At 35.3% G+C, this 17,907-nt stretch overlaps 1 protein-coding gene across 1 annotated transcript; it reads right to left on the bottom strand.

Annotated features, from left to right (window-relative positions):
• Nucleotides 1-12,119: 12,119 nt before the first annotated feature.
• Nucleotides 12,120-14,817, bottom strand: LOC128226145 (uncharacterized). The gene is made up of 3 exons (XM_052936042.1): nucleotides 14,721-14,817; nucleotides 14,169-14,433; nucleotides 12,120-12,285 (listed from the first exon to the last, which is right to left on the bottom strand). The coding sequence occupies exons 1-3, from the start codon at nucleotides 14,815-14,817 to the stop codon at nucleotides 12,120-12,122; spliced, it is 528 nt and encodes a 175-aa protein (XP_052792002.1).
• Between the last annotated feature and the right edge of the window lie 3,090 nt (nucleotides 14,818-17,907).

Here is a 17,907-nt window from a genome sequence, read left to right as displayed (position 1 = left end):
TTGATTTTTATTTAACAATGCAGTGCCGAATATTGTGGAGATAGAATTAAATTTGTATTAATTAATCAGTTGACTTGTGACGTTTAGGTAACAAAATTAAAATCAAAATATTCAATAAAGTTTCCTTATCACCCAATGTTGTGGAATAGTGAAGTAATGAAGATTTACCTTTACAACAGTCTTTCTCAAATGCTGTCCAGGCTTTTTTTATGCTTAAGAATAATTAACCTCGATATGTCAGACCAGAAATCATCTTGGCATGAGATTGGATCACTATGGATCATTATACACCAGTCAATTGTAACCACAGCTCCCACATCCGGGGGTATACCGGGGATAGCCGGCGAAATGGGCCATATTTGTACCTTTCAGTGGCCCCGCAGTGCCAGGTCTTCCCGGAAAAAACAGTGTGGATGGGGCTTAACTTAATGTCCCTTGGGTGCGGGGCATTTTGTGGGGACTTTACCATCAGATTATCTTCACAGTGCGGGGATTTTAGCTGGGGTTGGCTGGACCGAAAGTAAAAGTCCCCGCTATTCCGGGACCGGGGGGGGGGTGCATGGTTACAATTGACTGATGCATTAGCTTGTGTATTCAGATAAAGTTAAAAAATATATTTATTTATATAAGTTATACTTTGCAATCTAAATCAAAGATTTGAAAAAGGTATCCTTTATCAATAAATACAAGTATACATAAATGACTGTGCAAATCTTTATGTATCATCCAAATATGAGTACCTTGCGGGCTGAATGTTATTTGTAAAAAATATACTAAGTGAGCTTTCAAGATTACCTTTCCAATTGCATACACAATGCAGTTTAAAATCTGGATAATTAAAACAAATCTTGGTTGTAGATCATTACTATTAAATATTTAATAAGTCACAGACATTATAAGGTACAGTTTAAAGGGGCTGTACTCAATTAATGATGAAAAAGCAAAAATTTAAAGAAACTTGTAGAAAATTGACATAAACTTGGCATCGATGTGTACAATTAATGCATTGAAACTTACCAACTGATGATCCCCATAGTTTACAAATGATTTATTAACAGCAGTTATTTCGTGTTTTTTCCATTTAAAAAAAGATTACTATGTATGTCTACCGAGTAGAATTCATTCCTTATGCGTGATTTTGGTATTTTATTTACAATAACGATATCAAAGAGTAAAATATTTTATTAAAAAGTGTCCTTTGATTCGTTACAGGAAAAAAACAACATTTTGGTGCCAATCTGGTGTACAGTCCCTTTCATAAACAACAAGTGAAGCCAATGCTGTATTAATTTGAGACAAACAAAAAGAAGACAGCACAAAGTTCAAAAAGTGTGACCAATGTGTGAATACTTTACATGATTTATAAATTTTCATGCGATTCAGACAATTTTAATGCTAGAAATAAACAATCATTCCCTTGAATTATTCCTGTCATAGTTTAAAGCTGCACTCTCACAGATTTACCGTTTTTACAACTTTTTTTTGTCTTGGAAAGAGCAAATTTTTGCGTAAACATCTTCAAACCAATGATATCAGATTGCTGACAAACAATCAGCTCGTAGTTTGTCATATTTCTGTTCGAAAATAAATGTTTTATGGCTTAAACCGTTACTAACAGTTTAATAATAATGCTTAAAACATCATTTTTTAACTTTAATATAAAAATTTGCCATCTAAATTTTGGTCAGCAGTCTTATATGACTGGTTTCCATGGATTTTCGCAAAAATTGGCTCGTTCCAAGACAAAAAAAAAGTTGTCAAAATGAGAGTGCAGCTTTAAACTCATAATAGAATTTCAATGCACTACATCTGACATAATTTTAAACAGATGAAAAAATATTACTTTTAAAAAGTACAATATATCCTTTATGTGACCTTACATTATAATGAATTTATTCAGATCATTATTAAGTGACTTTTCTTGCACTTAAATGTGAACAAGAAAGCTTGGGATTGAACACTAAATGAAACAAGAATGAAATTAAATGAATCACAAAATATCATCAAAATTATACACACAAATGTTCTTTGATATACCAAAAAATGAAACTTTTTAGACTTTCAAAAATTTAACATTTACTAAATACGGTTATATAAAATGATGAATACATTTTTAGGATTTGATATCCTACTAGATGTAACTCTGCTTCGTTCATTTTTCTAAACTTTCTCTTCAGTGATGAGGAATAAATTTTATTCACTGCAGTTGTTTTCTAAGTTTATGAAAATAAGATCAATTGAAACAACTCATTAACTACTGTTGATCAGTGCAGATTGTGGGAGGTCATGGTTGATTTCAATGAACCACCAATAAGCCGTGCCAAAATTGGATAATGATTGGTCAGTCAGGTGCTTTTGGTAGGCATGATTAGCATGAATGTTAATTTTAACCATCATTTATGAATATTTACAAAATCATTGAATATTGAAATAACAAGCGAAATGTTAGTTTAAATGAGGAAAGCCATGAAATGTGTGAAGTATTCAAAAAGAGACCAGTTTTTCAGCTTGTGTAAATAATGAGAAAATTGTTAAGTAAAATTATTTATTGTTTATCAGGAATTGTTCAAAATCTCATGTTAGGCCAATAGTGATCATACTTGATTGCTATGTTATTGGCACTTATTGCAATATGTTTTATTCATTGCAATATTTATGTAAAACCTTAATTATTATGTTGACTTAAGTTTGTAGATAAGAACAAATGGTATAGGTGATGTGAAAATGATCTCGTTAAGTCTTTAAGACTATGATGCGCATGCGTGTGACATGGCGGTGGAAAAATGGGCAGTGAAAAAAGGGATTATTTTATGTTTCTAGGAAGGAAATAAGTGATAGATCAATCATTCAGACACTATTTTGGATTAATATGAAGTAGTCTTAATGACTAGAAAACGAAAAAAGTCAAAAGCTTCACCGGGAGAAGAAAAACAAACTCCAAGTAAACGGCGGGAAAGAAAACAAAGACAAACAATGGACACCGACAAAGGTCAAAACAGTGGCAATAACAATAACAATGGCATTACGACCAGCCAGTTTAGTCAATATCCAAACCCTCAAACTCCACAGGCACAGTACTGCAGCCCGGGACCTGGCTTCATGTACCCGCAGAGCTTAAACATGTCAGCAAGCCCGTTCCCGGCCTGGGGATCGCTACCCCCCGGGGTGCCACAGAGTGGACAAACGACATCAAATTCACCAGGTACAATAAATAATGACCTAGTTTCAATGCTTATAAACAGATTAGAGAGCATGGACAGTAAACTCGCTCGGCTGGATTCCATTCAAACTAGTGTAAACAATATAAATACACGAATCCAGAGCATGGAGACAAAGATCAATGATCTCGAGAATAATGTGCGTGACATTGAGAGGAGCCGCGAGTTTGATAGCCAAACACTGTCGGAAATAAACAAACAGCACAAAGACTTAGATAGTTAAATTCAAAAAGTAAAAAAGTTTGAAAGTGAGCGCAATGCCAGTGAAACAGCTATAAAAGCAGAAATCCAGGACCTCAGATGCCGCAGTATGCGTGACAATTTACTGCTTCATAAATTATCAGAGGAAAAGGACGAAAACTGTGAGGAAAAAATATTACAATTCATACAAGAAAAACTAAAAATAGAAAATGCTTCTCAACAAATACGTTTGCAGCGGGCGCACCGAATAGGTCCCTACAATCCCGAAAAAACTCGACCGATTGTGGCCAAGTTCGCCGACTTCCCCGATCGCGAGAAGGTACGCCGTGCGGCGAAAGAGCTGAAAGGTGCAATCTACGGTATTTCTGAACAATTTCCAAGAGAGGTAGTCGAGCAACGCCGGAAACTGATACCCATCATGCTCCAGGCCCGAAAGGATGGAAAGGAAGCTTACATTAAGGTCGATAAACTGTTTATTAACCACCAGCTTTACCGTGGACCCTGTTAGGACGCTAGTGAGAGTGTGCTAAAGTGTATATCATGGAATGTAGAAGGGCTTACACTTCAAAAAAAATCTTCCAATAGTTTTGTAAATATCATTAGTGAATATGACATTATATGTTTAAGCGAGTCATGGACTAATAAGAACTCTATTATAGATATAAAAGGATATTCTAAACCTAATCATTCATATCGTAAATATCAAAATCGACGGGCCAAACGATCCAGTGGTGGAATTATAGTATATATTAAAGATTACATTCGTAATGGTGTCCATTTAATAAAAAATACAATTGATGTATTATTTGGATAAGACTAGATAAAAACTTCTTTCATATTGATGCTGATTTATATATTTGCTTTACATACATTGCCCCGGAGTCATCTCCGATTCATAACATGCATAATGTTGACATTTTTACCCAGTTAGAACAAGATATTTTATTGTTTAGCCAACGTGGGAAAACAATTTGTCAGGCGATTTAAATAGTAGGACTGGTAGTAAAGCGGATTTCATTCAATGCGATCGTAGTATAAATGTAAATGACGTTATCGCCACAGATACACCTACGCCTCGCGTCTCGCGAGATTTAACTTCCAATCGCTTTGGTGAATACTTACTTGACCTGTGCAAGGCAACCAATCAGCGTATAGTTAACGGTCGATGGCCAGGAGACCGTGGGAATTTTACCTGTATGACCTATAACGGGGCCAGTGTAGTTGATTATTTGTTGACATACCAAGATAATTTTGATCTGCTTGCAAATTTCACAGTCGGGGATTTTAACACGTTCTCTAACCATGCACCTGTGTCATTCTCATTTAAAATAAAGACAATACATCGGGATCCAAGCGATGGAAATAATGAATTCACATAAATTTGATACAAAATACACGGCTTCTTTTGTGAGAGATATAACACAAAATATTGATAGCCTGATACATGATCTAAATACTGAGATTAGGAGGGGAATGTTGATAGATTGACATCGATTTTTACAATCTTTTTATGTGATCACGGAAATAAGTATTTTCGTAAAACATCTAAAAAAGCAATGTCGGATTTCATGATGGGAATAGGTAACAGGAATGGTTTGACGATTTGTGTAAACATAAATATGAAATATATAAAAATTCAGTGCGTCAATTTAATCTTAACCATTCTGATGTTGATAGAGCATCTTTGTAAGAAAGACTACAAGTATCAGTGTCGGAAGTCTAAAAATATATTCAACTATGCACGTTGTCGTAAAATGAATGATCTCAGACGAAAGACCCCAAGAGAATTTTGGAAAATATTTAAACCATCGAAGATGGTAAATGGGGCCGATAATATCACTAACGAGGAATTTCGAACTTTTTTTAGTAACCTCATGCCAGGTGTTGAATCTCGTGATAATGATGACTATGATGATTTTGTTGGCCAGTTTGATGCGGAGGTAGAACAAAATGTTACGTTTGATTCGTTGGATGCACCTATCACAAATGATGAAATTAAAAAGGCAATTGGGAAACTAGGCTCAAATAAGGCAGCTTCTATTGACAATGTGTTATACGAGTATTTTAAGGTATCAGTTCCACTAATCATTGGGCCATTGAATTCTTTTTTTAATCATATATTGGACATGAAGTCATTTCCAAGGTCTTGGGCATCTGGTGTTATTATCCCAATCCATAAAAAGGGTGATCAATCAGATCCAAATAATTATAGGGGGATAACTCTTACTAGCTGTTTTTCAAAATTATTTACTGTTATATTGAATGAAATATTAAAAGCGTGGGCGGTGGAAAATAGTATATTAACAGATGCGCAATTTGGGTTTAAAAATAAGTACAGTACTGTGGATCCTGTTTTTATTTTGCATTCATTGATTCAAAAGCAGTTTGAAAGAAAAAAAAGCTTTACTGTTGTTTTATTGATTATAAAAAAGCTTACGATTGCATTGATAGAAACAGACTCTGGTATAAATTTATTAAGTTGGGAATTGGCGGTAAAGTTTTGTCCCTGGTAAGATCAATGTATAATGAAGTGAAACTATGTGTAAAACACTTGGGAACATTATCAGATTTTTTTACATAGTGACATTGGCCTGTTTCAAGGAGAGATAACCTCGCCGATATTTTTTTCTCTCTTTCTTAATTATATTGAAATGCATTTACAAGAAAACCTTGACGTCAGAATTAACATTGACCATATTTCAATTTATTTGCTGCTTTTTACCGACGATGCGGTTATTGTATCAGAGACTAAGGCAGGATTGCAGAATACTCTAAAAAGTTAACATTCATACTGTCGCAAATGGAACCTCACTGTTAATATAGATAAGACTAAGGTAATGGTGTTCAGAAAGGGTGGAAGACTAGGTATTAATGATAAATGGTTTTATGACAATAAGGAAGTGGAAATTGTTAGCTCGTTTAATTATTTAGGAATTGTATTTAGTAGTGGCGGTGCATTTATGCAAGCTACAAAAACTTTAGCTGGAAAGGGGTTGAGAACACTTCACTCTTTGATGGCGCTAGTCCGTAATATTAAAGTGCCAATAGATATAATGTTTAATCTTTTTGATGCATACGTATTATGAGTCCTTAACTATGGTTCTGAAGTCTGGGGTTATATAAATTCGGACGTGGTAGAAAGAGTCCACAAAAAGTTTTGTAAATGGGTATTAAATGTGAAACAGTCAACCAATACGTTGGCTTTGTACGGAGAGTTGGGCAGGTTCCCATTATATATCGAAAGACATGTAATAATGGTTAAATACTTCTTAAAACTTCATATAGTCAAGCGAGATAATTGCATTTTAAATGTTATATTACAGGATTAAATTTATAGTGTTGAAAATCATTCTTCTACGAACTGGGCATCAAAGGTTAAGGAGATTCTCCAATAATCCGGTCTTTATGAAATATGGTTATACCCTGAGTCGGTAAAAATGGACGTATTTGTTCCCGTACTAAAAAGTATACTCAGAGATATTTATATCAGCAATTGGAGGTCTTGGTTAGACTTGTCTCCGTCTCTAGATGTGTTTAAAGAAATTAAGACAAATTTTGAACAATCTTCATATCTCAGTCTTGTTGAAAATACAAAGTATAGAAGTATTTTATCTAAATTACACTTTCATCCCATAAACTAAATATAGAAATAGGTCGACACAATAAGGTTCCTAGGAATGAAAGAAAATGTTCACTCTGTAATTTAAATGATATTGAGGACGAATTTCATTTCGTCCTCAAATGTCCAGTATATGCGGACATTAGACGTCAATATATTCCGAAGTATTTTTGCAGTCATTCGAGTTTGATGAAATATATTGTTTTAATGCAAAGTAACAACCAAACCACCCTAAGGAAGTTAGCGCTTTACTGTGATAAGTCCTTCAAATTACGTGATTCCTTAATATAGTATAAATTTTTGCTATGTTTCTTTGGTATTTTGATTGTATCATAAACGGTAGTGTTTAAACATAAATCTGTAGATCCTTAGGACATACGAGATGTACATATTCTTTTTTCCTTTTGTTTGCGTGTTTTTTTTGTTGTTGTTGTTTTTGTTTTTGTTTTTGTAATATTCATATCCTTAAACAATAGTATGTATCACGATGCTTGAACCTTGCGGCTGTATTAATCAACATTGAGAAGTATTTATATATAGAGGGAAATTCATATAGATTTTTATAACACCGAAATCACTACCTTTTCATATTATACCTTAATATCGATGACATACTTGTTATTGCATTATCATTGTATAACAATATCTATATCAAACTTAGGATTGATTTATTAATATAACTTATGTTATATTTGTCACATGCCATGCATTATTTCTATACATATTGTTGTGACGATGAGCTTTTTATGCTTAAGTCGAATAAAATTTCTGTTCTGTTCTATTTAAAACCCCTTTTGGTATTGAGAGTTTTTTGCTCCAGTCTTGTTTAGTTTAGCTTTTGAAGATTTTCAAAGTAACTGCAAAACAAGTCCAGCACGCTGTCTAGAAAGACTATGCCAAACCCTGACCAGATAAAATTTCTTGTCTTTTCAAATTACCAACTTGGCAATGGTTTTATCATAACATAGGATATTGGTTTTAAAGAACATGTTAGTGTTTTTGTATGTGGAATGAAATATCATAAGTGGCACTAAATGGAACATAATTTATAGTTCTCATGGATATTACACATAGCCCCATGTACATGTTGATCTAAGAATTAAGGCTTGGATGGAGTCAGGGCAAGAAAAATGCATGTTATTACATTGTACTTTCCAACACAAGAACTGTTTGTTTATTAAAGTAAATAAAGCAATCCCCACACCAAGGAACTGCAGTATTGCTTAACCAGCTTAATTGACATTATGAGTTGGAGTTCAAATTGCTGCAATTAAAGGCACATCTAGTTTGCAGAATTATTCAAACTCTGATTTAGCACCCTTAATATAGTTATATGAACTACCTTTGCGAAATGAAAGCTTTTTTAGATTTACAAGGACGGGTGAAACGTATTTGCCAAATGTACTGCAACACCTGATACCTGTTGCCTAGGAATCCAACAAATTCTTGGCACTCCAAATGTTACAGTACTATTCAATTTGGAGTGCCTGAAAAGAAAGCTTCTTGATTCTACATTCAACATCTTTTTTCTGTATGACATATTGGACCAGGAGAATCATTCATCTACAACCTTTTGCATCTATTGAGATGGGGAGCTATCAGGACAGTGACAGAGGACAATACGAGAATGGCCAACTGCTGCAATTATTGAGTTATCTAATGCATACAAATTAAGATGGAGAAAATAATTCTTAATTTTTCCAAACTACTTCCTTAGGCATATTGTATGTAGTTGTCTTTTACAATGATTGTTCAAAGTTACAATGGCCCTGTGGGTTAAAGATGCTCTGTCCACGGGGTAACAGGTTTTGTTGTTCCTGCGTTTTATCCAGGAGGTTGTATTTAACTCAAGTAAATTTTTGCAGATTTGGATTTCATAAGGCACAAGCCGAGTAAAATCAAAATCTACAAAAAAAAACCAGAATCAAATATGACATTCCGCCATATCCAGATCAAAACGCAGTACTAATAACCTTTTTAATATATACATTTCTGATTAGATCACTTAGAAGACACATCTTTGCATAATACATTTCATTTTAAGGATGCACTCATTGGTTTAATGACGTCAATTTAATATTGCGCAACATACTTGTTATGACATGACGTCACAAGAGTGGTATATGGCCGTATTGCACTGGAGCGGAATATGGGTTAAAGTATTTTGTGATATGTATTGCATGTGGATTGATGATGGGTATATAATAAAGAATAAAATTATGTTTGGTATTCCATTCTCACTAGCAGTGTGATGAACTGCTGACACCATGTTTTGAAATTTGATGGTCAAAGTATTTAAAAGAGATTTCAATATTTCATACTTTAAAAACGATATTCATCTCATCTTAGTCTTCTCAACTTGCTTTGCTATGTACAAACGTCTGCAGCAGTAATATGAATAGCATTAGACAGAAGGCAGTGCCTAATATTTATCAACAGCATGGTAACATGTTATATGAATTGAATACCAAGCACAAATTAAGAGGGAGAAAATAATTCTTCTCTTTTTAAATAAAAACTACTTCCTAATAGCATTGTGTATGCAGTCTGACATAGATGTCTTTTACAAAAATTGTTCGAAGTATGGCCCTGTGGTTTAAAGCTTCCTTGAAAAAGAGGTGACAGGTTTTCTATATACTAGTAGTATATAATTACATAATTAAAAATCTTCTCTGAAACTGCAAATAACAGACCTTTGATATAAAAGGATTTGATCAAATTAAAGAAGTATGTGTGCCCTCCTCCCCTACCCCCCTCACTCTACACACACTTAACTAGATTTTTCAAATTTCCTTTGCAGCTTGCAAGCAGTTTTAGTCTAAAGTTTAAGCTAGCCCATTAAACAGTGACCCCTTGTGATTTGAGCCGATTTTTTCAATGCTTAGAATATGGTTGTCAACATTCCCCCTGAATGAAGCCCTAGTCCATCAGTGCTTTCAGCACTTTGATTAATATCTGCCATGATAACATACTGAAGCGAAGCATTAGTCGTGGTTAGAAAGAATGCTAGATATTAAACATTTAATATCTGTAAAATTGACCATAGCCAGTGTACCTGTTATTCGAAACCATATAACATACTAGTACTTATTACAGTAGGGTAAACATTTTGCAACGTTTTGCATTATGTTAGTATTAGCTTGCATAATTATGTACTTTTCAAATGGCTAAATATGCACTTGAGGAAGTTGTACTATCCTCATAAGTATTTAAAGAACTATTTGGCTAATTCCGTATTATGATTCACTGCGCGCATATCTACGACAACCACAGATTATAACTTATCTATACGCGAATTATTTAACCGATGCAGAAAACAGTTCCACGAAAAAATACATGTTTTTAACTGAGTCGGGAGAAATATCATCTATCTGGCCGCGCGTGTAAGATAGGCTCATCCCAACCCTCGTGCAGAGTGTTCTGCGGAAACTCGCTTAATGACATTTCCACAAAACAGCCTACGCTCGGGTTGGGATAACTGTATTAAACGAATGGCAATAGAGACTACTTATATTCTCTTACCCCAGATAAGAAGATGAAAATATTTGGCCATCCTGGAAATCCTTTTCTTCCACCTTAGACAAATAGATCCGAAAAGTTGGCCATGCTGGAAATTCTTATCTTGCCCACGGGCAAAGATAAAACAAGTACCCGTATGGAACTTTTTTTATTGAAATTACATAATTACATTCCTTCTTGAATACCGTGGTCTGTAGCTGCATGGCAACCTTGTCTTGTGGCAAAATTTAAAATACAAATTAGTTATTTCTCGCTTCAAATTTCATTAAAAGTGTTCACGCTCCATTCAAGAAATAGTGCTGCACTCTTCTCAGAACTATTTAAAGGACGTTTTGACTATTTGCATAATCTTAATCATTGCACGCATATCCATGACAACGACATATTATCACATTTCTGTACACACATTGTTTTCACTACGCACAAAAGAGTTCGAGCGAAAAACTACATTTTTACTTTATTTTGTTCAACTTTGGTGGGAAAAAAGCATCTCCCATGGCCGAGAGTGGACGATAGGTTTAACTCTACCCTTGCGCAGTGTGTTCTGCGGAAACTCGGTAAACCTCATTTTCGAAAAACACCTAACGCTCGGGCCTAGGAGAAACAATCATTCTTAAAAATCTTTTCGTGCAAGGTATTCTGACACAATTCCGAAACCCATTCGTACCTGGTCCTAAAGTTTCTTTGCATTTTGTCGTTTAGCGTCGTATAACCTGGCATCTTTTCACCACCTTAAAGTTAAATACTAGTCAAGTGCGAACATTAAAATACGCCAAGTAGTAGGGCGAATATACGAAAATACGTCAATTGGCAGAACGAAAATATGAACGGCATTCAGAACCCCTCGGATGTTTTTGGACGGTTTACATAACCATAAAGTGGTATGTTTTAGTCCGCTGCAAGTAGATTGCGTAGTAATTTTATGTAGCAATTAAACTTCATGGCTTAACTCTTGGCAAACTTAATTATGTTTTCAATGAAACATTTTACTGGCAATCAATTTAAACTTAGATCAATAAATACAACTCTAAAACACTATATTTAATTAATGATTTAATAAAAAAATACGAACTACTTCAACTGATGTACCGGCATCCATCCGAGGTTGTTTTCGATAAAAATGCCCGAGGAGCTCCGAATGTATGAACAGACGCCATATGCCATGTGTTTTCTCGTAATTTTGCGCCAGCAGTGGGTGTAATTTCGCGGCGCAAATACGAAAATAAGAAATGGCCGAAACCATTAGGTTACGTCAGACATGGAATGACGATTTACGACGTATTCATTACCACAAGCAACAACTCACTTGCGACAACTGTTCAACGATACAGGATATTTAAAATGACACGTCATTATCTGGCAACACCCTTAAAGGAGCTGCATGTCTTTGTCAAGTACTCAGATAATATAACAACTTGTTGTGCAAGGTTCACACATTATAAAATATTCGGATCATTTATCATTCAAACATACCTGAGAGAGTTTTTTCAATACAAAGGACAACCAGAGTTAAATTGGAAGCGTTTACTGAATCAAGACAATAGGTTATTGCGATATAATCACTATATTGCCCAGTTGAGGAAGCCAGAAAATGACGACCATCCGTCTTCGATGACAGTTGTCCCTTGATGACCGTGAAGCTGGACCCAGACGCGTTTACCTGCGTTACATCGGACCATCACAGCATTGAAACCCTGATCATAGCCGTGGCCGGTGGTCGACCCAGCACTGTAAATACCACATCAGTAGTAGGTAAACAACCCACATGTACAGCCAATGAATTTGCAGATATGCAATCATTATGTACTAGGCTTCATCATTAAGAATTTCAACTTGCGCGGATGTTTAAAAGTCCGCCTACTGCCACTCATCCGATACACATTACCTGCGTCATATTATGCGTTGAAAACGTGTCAGACAATGAGGTAGTATTCTATTAAGACAGATGACCTGAAGTAAATTTTTAATGATTCAGAAAGGCTCGTTTGCTACGCTAACTCCACCCATTCTTAATCATAAAAATGTTACTTCATGTCATCTTGCTATTACTTAACAATTCTATTTACTTATACGCCGTTCACACAGGGCCATCGTAAAGCTCCACGTGCACGCCAAGCTTATTTTGAACATGTTCAAAACAAGCGTAGCAGGAGCATGATTCAAAATAATCAGGGTAAAAGCGTTGTACAAACGTAGTAAGATCGACACAAGCGTAGAAGTAAGATCTTCACTATCGTAATAACATCGTAGTGCAATCGGCGAATAATTGAACTACGTTTATACAGGCTGACGTCGTGTCTTCCAATCTTAACTCACTGACCAGTCTATCGTAATGTCCAAACTGAAGCTTTCATTCTGCCATAGTCGGACCAAGTATCTTTTTCTCGCCTGTTTTTCCCTTCCAAACAATATTTTCCTTCTCATATTCGACAAACATCTGCTCTTGCAGAAGGATAACAATTTGTACCAATTCTGGCCTGTTCATTTTCAACGTTTTTGGGAGAACTGAAAAACTGTTTGAAATCCTTCAATTTATACATACAAACCAAAAAAATCGTGCAATGATTGTGGAGAGAACGTAGTGTGGTCGGCAAGAGCGCGGCGACCTCATGGAGCAGTCTTTTACCAACGTAGTAGAGTCGTGTACATCGTGGTAACAACAAAGTAGAATCAGCACACAATCAGTGATGGTCGCGGTGGAAACGCGAAACAAGCGCGAAAGCAACGTATCGGAAACGCGGTGGTCGTCGAGAAGAAGTACAAGTAGTACAAGCGTTGATCAGACGATCCGCGGACAATACTCATCGATTTTCAAGACTTTGACGCCGTTCTCGACCCGATCTGATCAATTCTTCAGGTCGGGATGAACGGCATGAGCGTTGTAAGATCGACGCTCTGTGTGAACGGGGCATTTCTTGATGGTACGTGATTAGACCGTTTTAACAAAAACATGAAACAAATTTGATATTTTTAGCCAATGAAATTGCAGATAGGCATTTTTTAAGTAGTGGACGAAATCTTTAAGAATGTCAACTTCTGTCGCGCGTGTTTAAAGGTCCGCCTACTGTCATCTATTCAATACACACTCCCTGCATGATATTTTGTGTTGACAATATATCAGTCAATGAGGTTGTTTTATATGTCAGTTAGATGACCTGAAGTAATATCTTGATGACTAAAATGATTTAAATGATTAAAATTATTCTCCATTTTTAATCATTAAAGAATTGCTTCATGTCATCTAACTATAACATAAAAGCAAAGTTTTGTTTTCTTGTATGAAAAATGCTAAAATAAAGTAGGCGCTGTAGACGGCTACGGTTAGGCTTATAGTTTTAATTTTGCTAATATATATAAGTGAAGAGAAAAGAGTGGAGTTGAGTACGGATAAACTAGTTAAACCCCACGTGAACTCCTGTCTCGGTGACCGCTTCAAAGCGGTAATACCAAAACGTATTATTGGAACTGTTTATGCATGTGTTATCTATTGTCTATGTACATGTTAGATGTTAAGTGGATTCGTTAAGTGTTTGCTAATATGCTAGACTCCATTTAATTTATGAAACTAGTAATCAAATTAACTGTTACTAAGCTTAATTAACATTGAGTACCTGTAAGCAAAGACTAGCGGCGTGCCATTATGGACGATTTCTGTCACCGTGCTCTCATGTATGTCAGCGATCAACGCGGTCATGAACGTGTAGATACCGCTGATAGAACACGTGAAACCATTCCCTTCGTTCAACAGGATTGTGTCAAATGGAATAATTTGTTGTTTCCCGAGTTTCGTGGCTTTCGCTGACATGGTGACTGTAAATGCGACGTTGGAGACCTCTTCGTTGGAGACAACGAATTTCTTCCTCAAGGAAAGCCCGCCTGTTAGTTGTAAAATAATATTGCTAGTGATAAAAGATCATTTATTTCTAAACGGATGACATATTGGAGATGAAAACACAATTTGTCACTTATGAAGACTTCTGCCAATTAAACCAAAATGCTACAACCGTAGTTAAAAATGTTATAGTTTTAAATTGATGTATATTGGAGTTGAAAACACATTTTGTCACTTATTAAGACTACTATCAATTAAACCAATTTGCGACAATAAGCGACCACTCATTGAAATGTTAAAATAATGAATTGTGGTAAAATGACTTTATCACGGTTTGGAGTATTGCTCGCATTCTCAACGCTCTCATCGATATGGCTATTTTCGATATGAGCCAGTTTCTTCTCAGCTATATCAAACTTATCTGTCATAGTAGCAAGTGATTCATCTGTGACTGAAATCCTTTCATTTTCCCCTTTAAGCTCATGTTTCAGTTGTGTTATGCTCTTCTCAAACTTGACCTTGACTGCGTTGATTCGTTTTGCAACCTCTTGTTCCACCAGTTGTGAAATTTCCTGCCTAAAATCTTGAGGAAATATTCCTATGTTCCGTTCTCAGCTAATAAGGTCTGTAAAGGTGCTCGAAAGTAAAAATACCACAATTAACAACATATTTCAGACTTGCACCTAAGAGGTTGTTATACAGTTGTGAGATACGCTGTACTTTAATACTAATAATAATGATCATTTAGACACTGTTCAAAAGAGCTAAAGTTCGAAAGATGACCTACTTATTAATCGTTAGATAATGAAAACCTCGCAGGTTTCTTATAGCAGAGCAAATCAACCATTTATTAATTATTTCATATTATTATATTATTACAATATGTGTTGGGTGTATTGGTGCTAGTGTATTTTAAATCCGAATCCGAATGAATACCAACGATCGATAGTTTTTTTTGTTTTATTACTTAATATGTTATACATACATATTTATGCAACTTTATATTCATTAATTCTTAAGTAGCAGGCTCAGCTGGTAAAAGCTAAGCCACGTGATCCTTCGTTGTATATACATGTATGGTGTTGCCATTATATTCCCTAGATCAGCTGACAACGATATTCGTCATTCTTCTTTAGATATAGAATCCTCTTACATCGCAAACATTGCACCACACCCTTTTTGCAGATTGGTATTTTAGAAACTGATATGAACTTTGAATATGCAAACAGGGTTAAATATTTATGGTAATAAATTTGGATCGTTCATTTTCTAGGTTAAAATATTTGTAATTTATGCATGATAAACTGTAGTGGGCCACAAAAAACATTCAAAAACGTAACAACAACTTTTAATGGCACACGCAAACCTAGCAGGCACTGGAACGAGAGACACACAACTTACAGACACCACATGCATACTACACATGCACCAAAATATCTTTGCGAAATATCTTTATGAATTAAATGTTGGTGTCACCGCCTTATTGTAAATGCCTCTAGCTATCTAAAAATAAAATATTATACAACGTTCATACTGAAGGTGACCTTCAAGTCGTGTCTTGTACGACTGAACGTATTTAATATTTAAGTCATCATAAAAGTATTTGTGGTTCCGGTCCTAGGTTATTAATTTACTTGAAGATGTGAGAGAATCGTTAACAAGCACAATTTGTATATAAAATATGAACATAATTAATAGTCCCAGTTCGATTGAGACTGTTCATTGACTGTAATGGTAGATGTACTGAAAACTATGCCTGCGTCACCTTATCAGCTGAAACCGTTAAAAGTTTTTTTTTTCTTTCATTAGGAAACAAACACACAATACGAACAGAATTTTTGGGAAAGAAAAGTGTCAACGTTTTAACGTTTAATGTTGTCAATTTCGAAATACAGAAGCCAAAACTAAAATTCCAAAGAAATGGCAAAAGGGAAAATGAAAGCAATTTTCTTCCGAGATTTATCCGTTTGCTTTCCATGTTTGGAAGTCTGTGCACATCGCCAACGGCTCATTTTGTGATTAAGAGCGGGTTTTAAGAGCTAATGTATGTTTTTCTCATTTCCTCTCTTGCGCTTGACCATCAATCTTCTGCGGTGAACGGTAAAATGTTATTCCCGAAACTGACAGGTTTAAACAGCTTGCAATCGCTTGATCAAACACGCAGTTATTGTCGTAATGGACTTGTCAATGGAATCAGTATGACTACCAACGTCTTAGAGTGAATTTATTTAAGAACTATGCTTTCGTATACAGCAAATAAGTTTGAGCATATATAAGTTTATGGGGTTTAATAGGGTTAAAAAGGACACTTGTTAAAACATTTGGCCTAAATACTCGAGGCATTGATACTCCATCACTGTCAAACTTTTCTGGAAGGCAGTACTATTGTAGAATTTACCATCCAGCAAATTGGAATTCTCGTTACAAAATCGGTAGAAAAAAGACCTAAGGTAGTCAAAGCCGGCTTAAAAAATATAGGAATTGTAAGATACCAAAACACGACTTCAAAAAGTAAAAGGGATAATGGAAACAATGGGCAATAAACTGGACGCAACAAAACATAAATTGGGCGACACCAGACAGGGCTACACCGTGGGAGAATCGGAGTTCAAAATTACTTTCCAGCCGAGCGTGGTAATGTTTAGAACCCTAAGTATTGCATAAAAGTTAGTTATTAAAATTAATTTGTAAGATTTAGAAAGCTACTTAAAGGTTAACATTTTTTTAAATTTAAGTTCATTAATAGCTTTTATAGTCCACTAATTAGAGTTATATAGTCCAATAATTAGAGTTATGCTAACATTTGGCCTAATACAAATGAATTATATTTAAAAACACGGTGTTTATCTTGGTAGTGAGGACTTACGAGAAGCATGGCATACCTTTTTATTGCTTAAATCAATTAGATGTTAATTGAATTTCAAGAAACATATACCCGGAACGTTGGAAATGGCTTTTTTCAGTCTTAAATTGAAATACATATGATAAATGAATAACATATAGTTACCTAAACTGTTAATTATATAGTTATAGCACTTTATAACCATGGGAATAAATAAAATGCTCGTTAGTTTAAAACTTTTTTATCTCAGTAAGTCGTCTTAAATATATGGTTTCTGGTGTTGGTTCTGTTGTTTGATAATATTCCTATCACACACACACACACGCACGCACGCACGCACGCACGCACGCACGCACGTACGCACGCACGCACGCACGAACGCACGCACGTACGCACGCATGCACGAACGCACACACACACACACACGCACACACACACACACACACACACACACACACACACACACACACACGCACACCTGTCATCAAATTTCATTACAATAACTAACCAATTGTTTATTCTTTGCTCTCTGGGAAATCGACCAGGTAATTGTTATCTCACAAAGAAAATGGGCCAGCTTACAAAGTTTCAATATTTAGAACAATGTCTAAGTGATAGTTATTAATCTAGGAGTTACAAACGTTCAAGCTATTGCACAATTGACCTTAATAAGCAT

This window comes from Mya arenaria, chromosome 3, assembly GCF_026914265.1.
Source record: "Mya arenaria isolate MELC-2E11 chromosome 3, ASM2691426v1".
Classification (NCBI taxonomy): domain Eukaryota; kingdom Metazoa; phylum Mollusca; class Bivalvia; order Myida; family Myidae; genus Mya; species Mya arenaria.
Note: the sequence above shows the minus strand (reverse complement) of the source record. Positions and strands in the feature narration are given on the sequence as shown.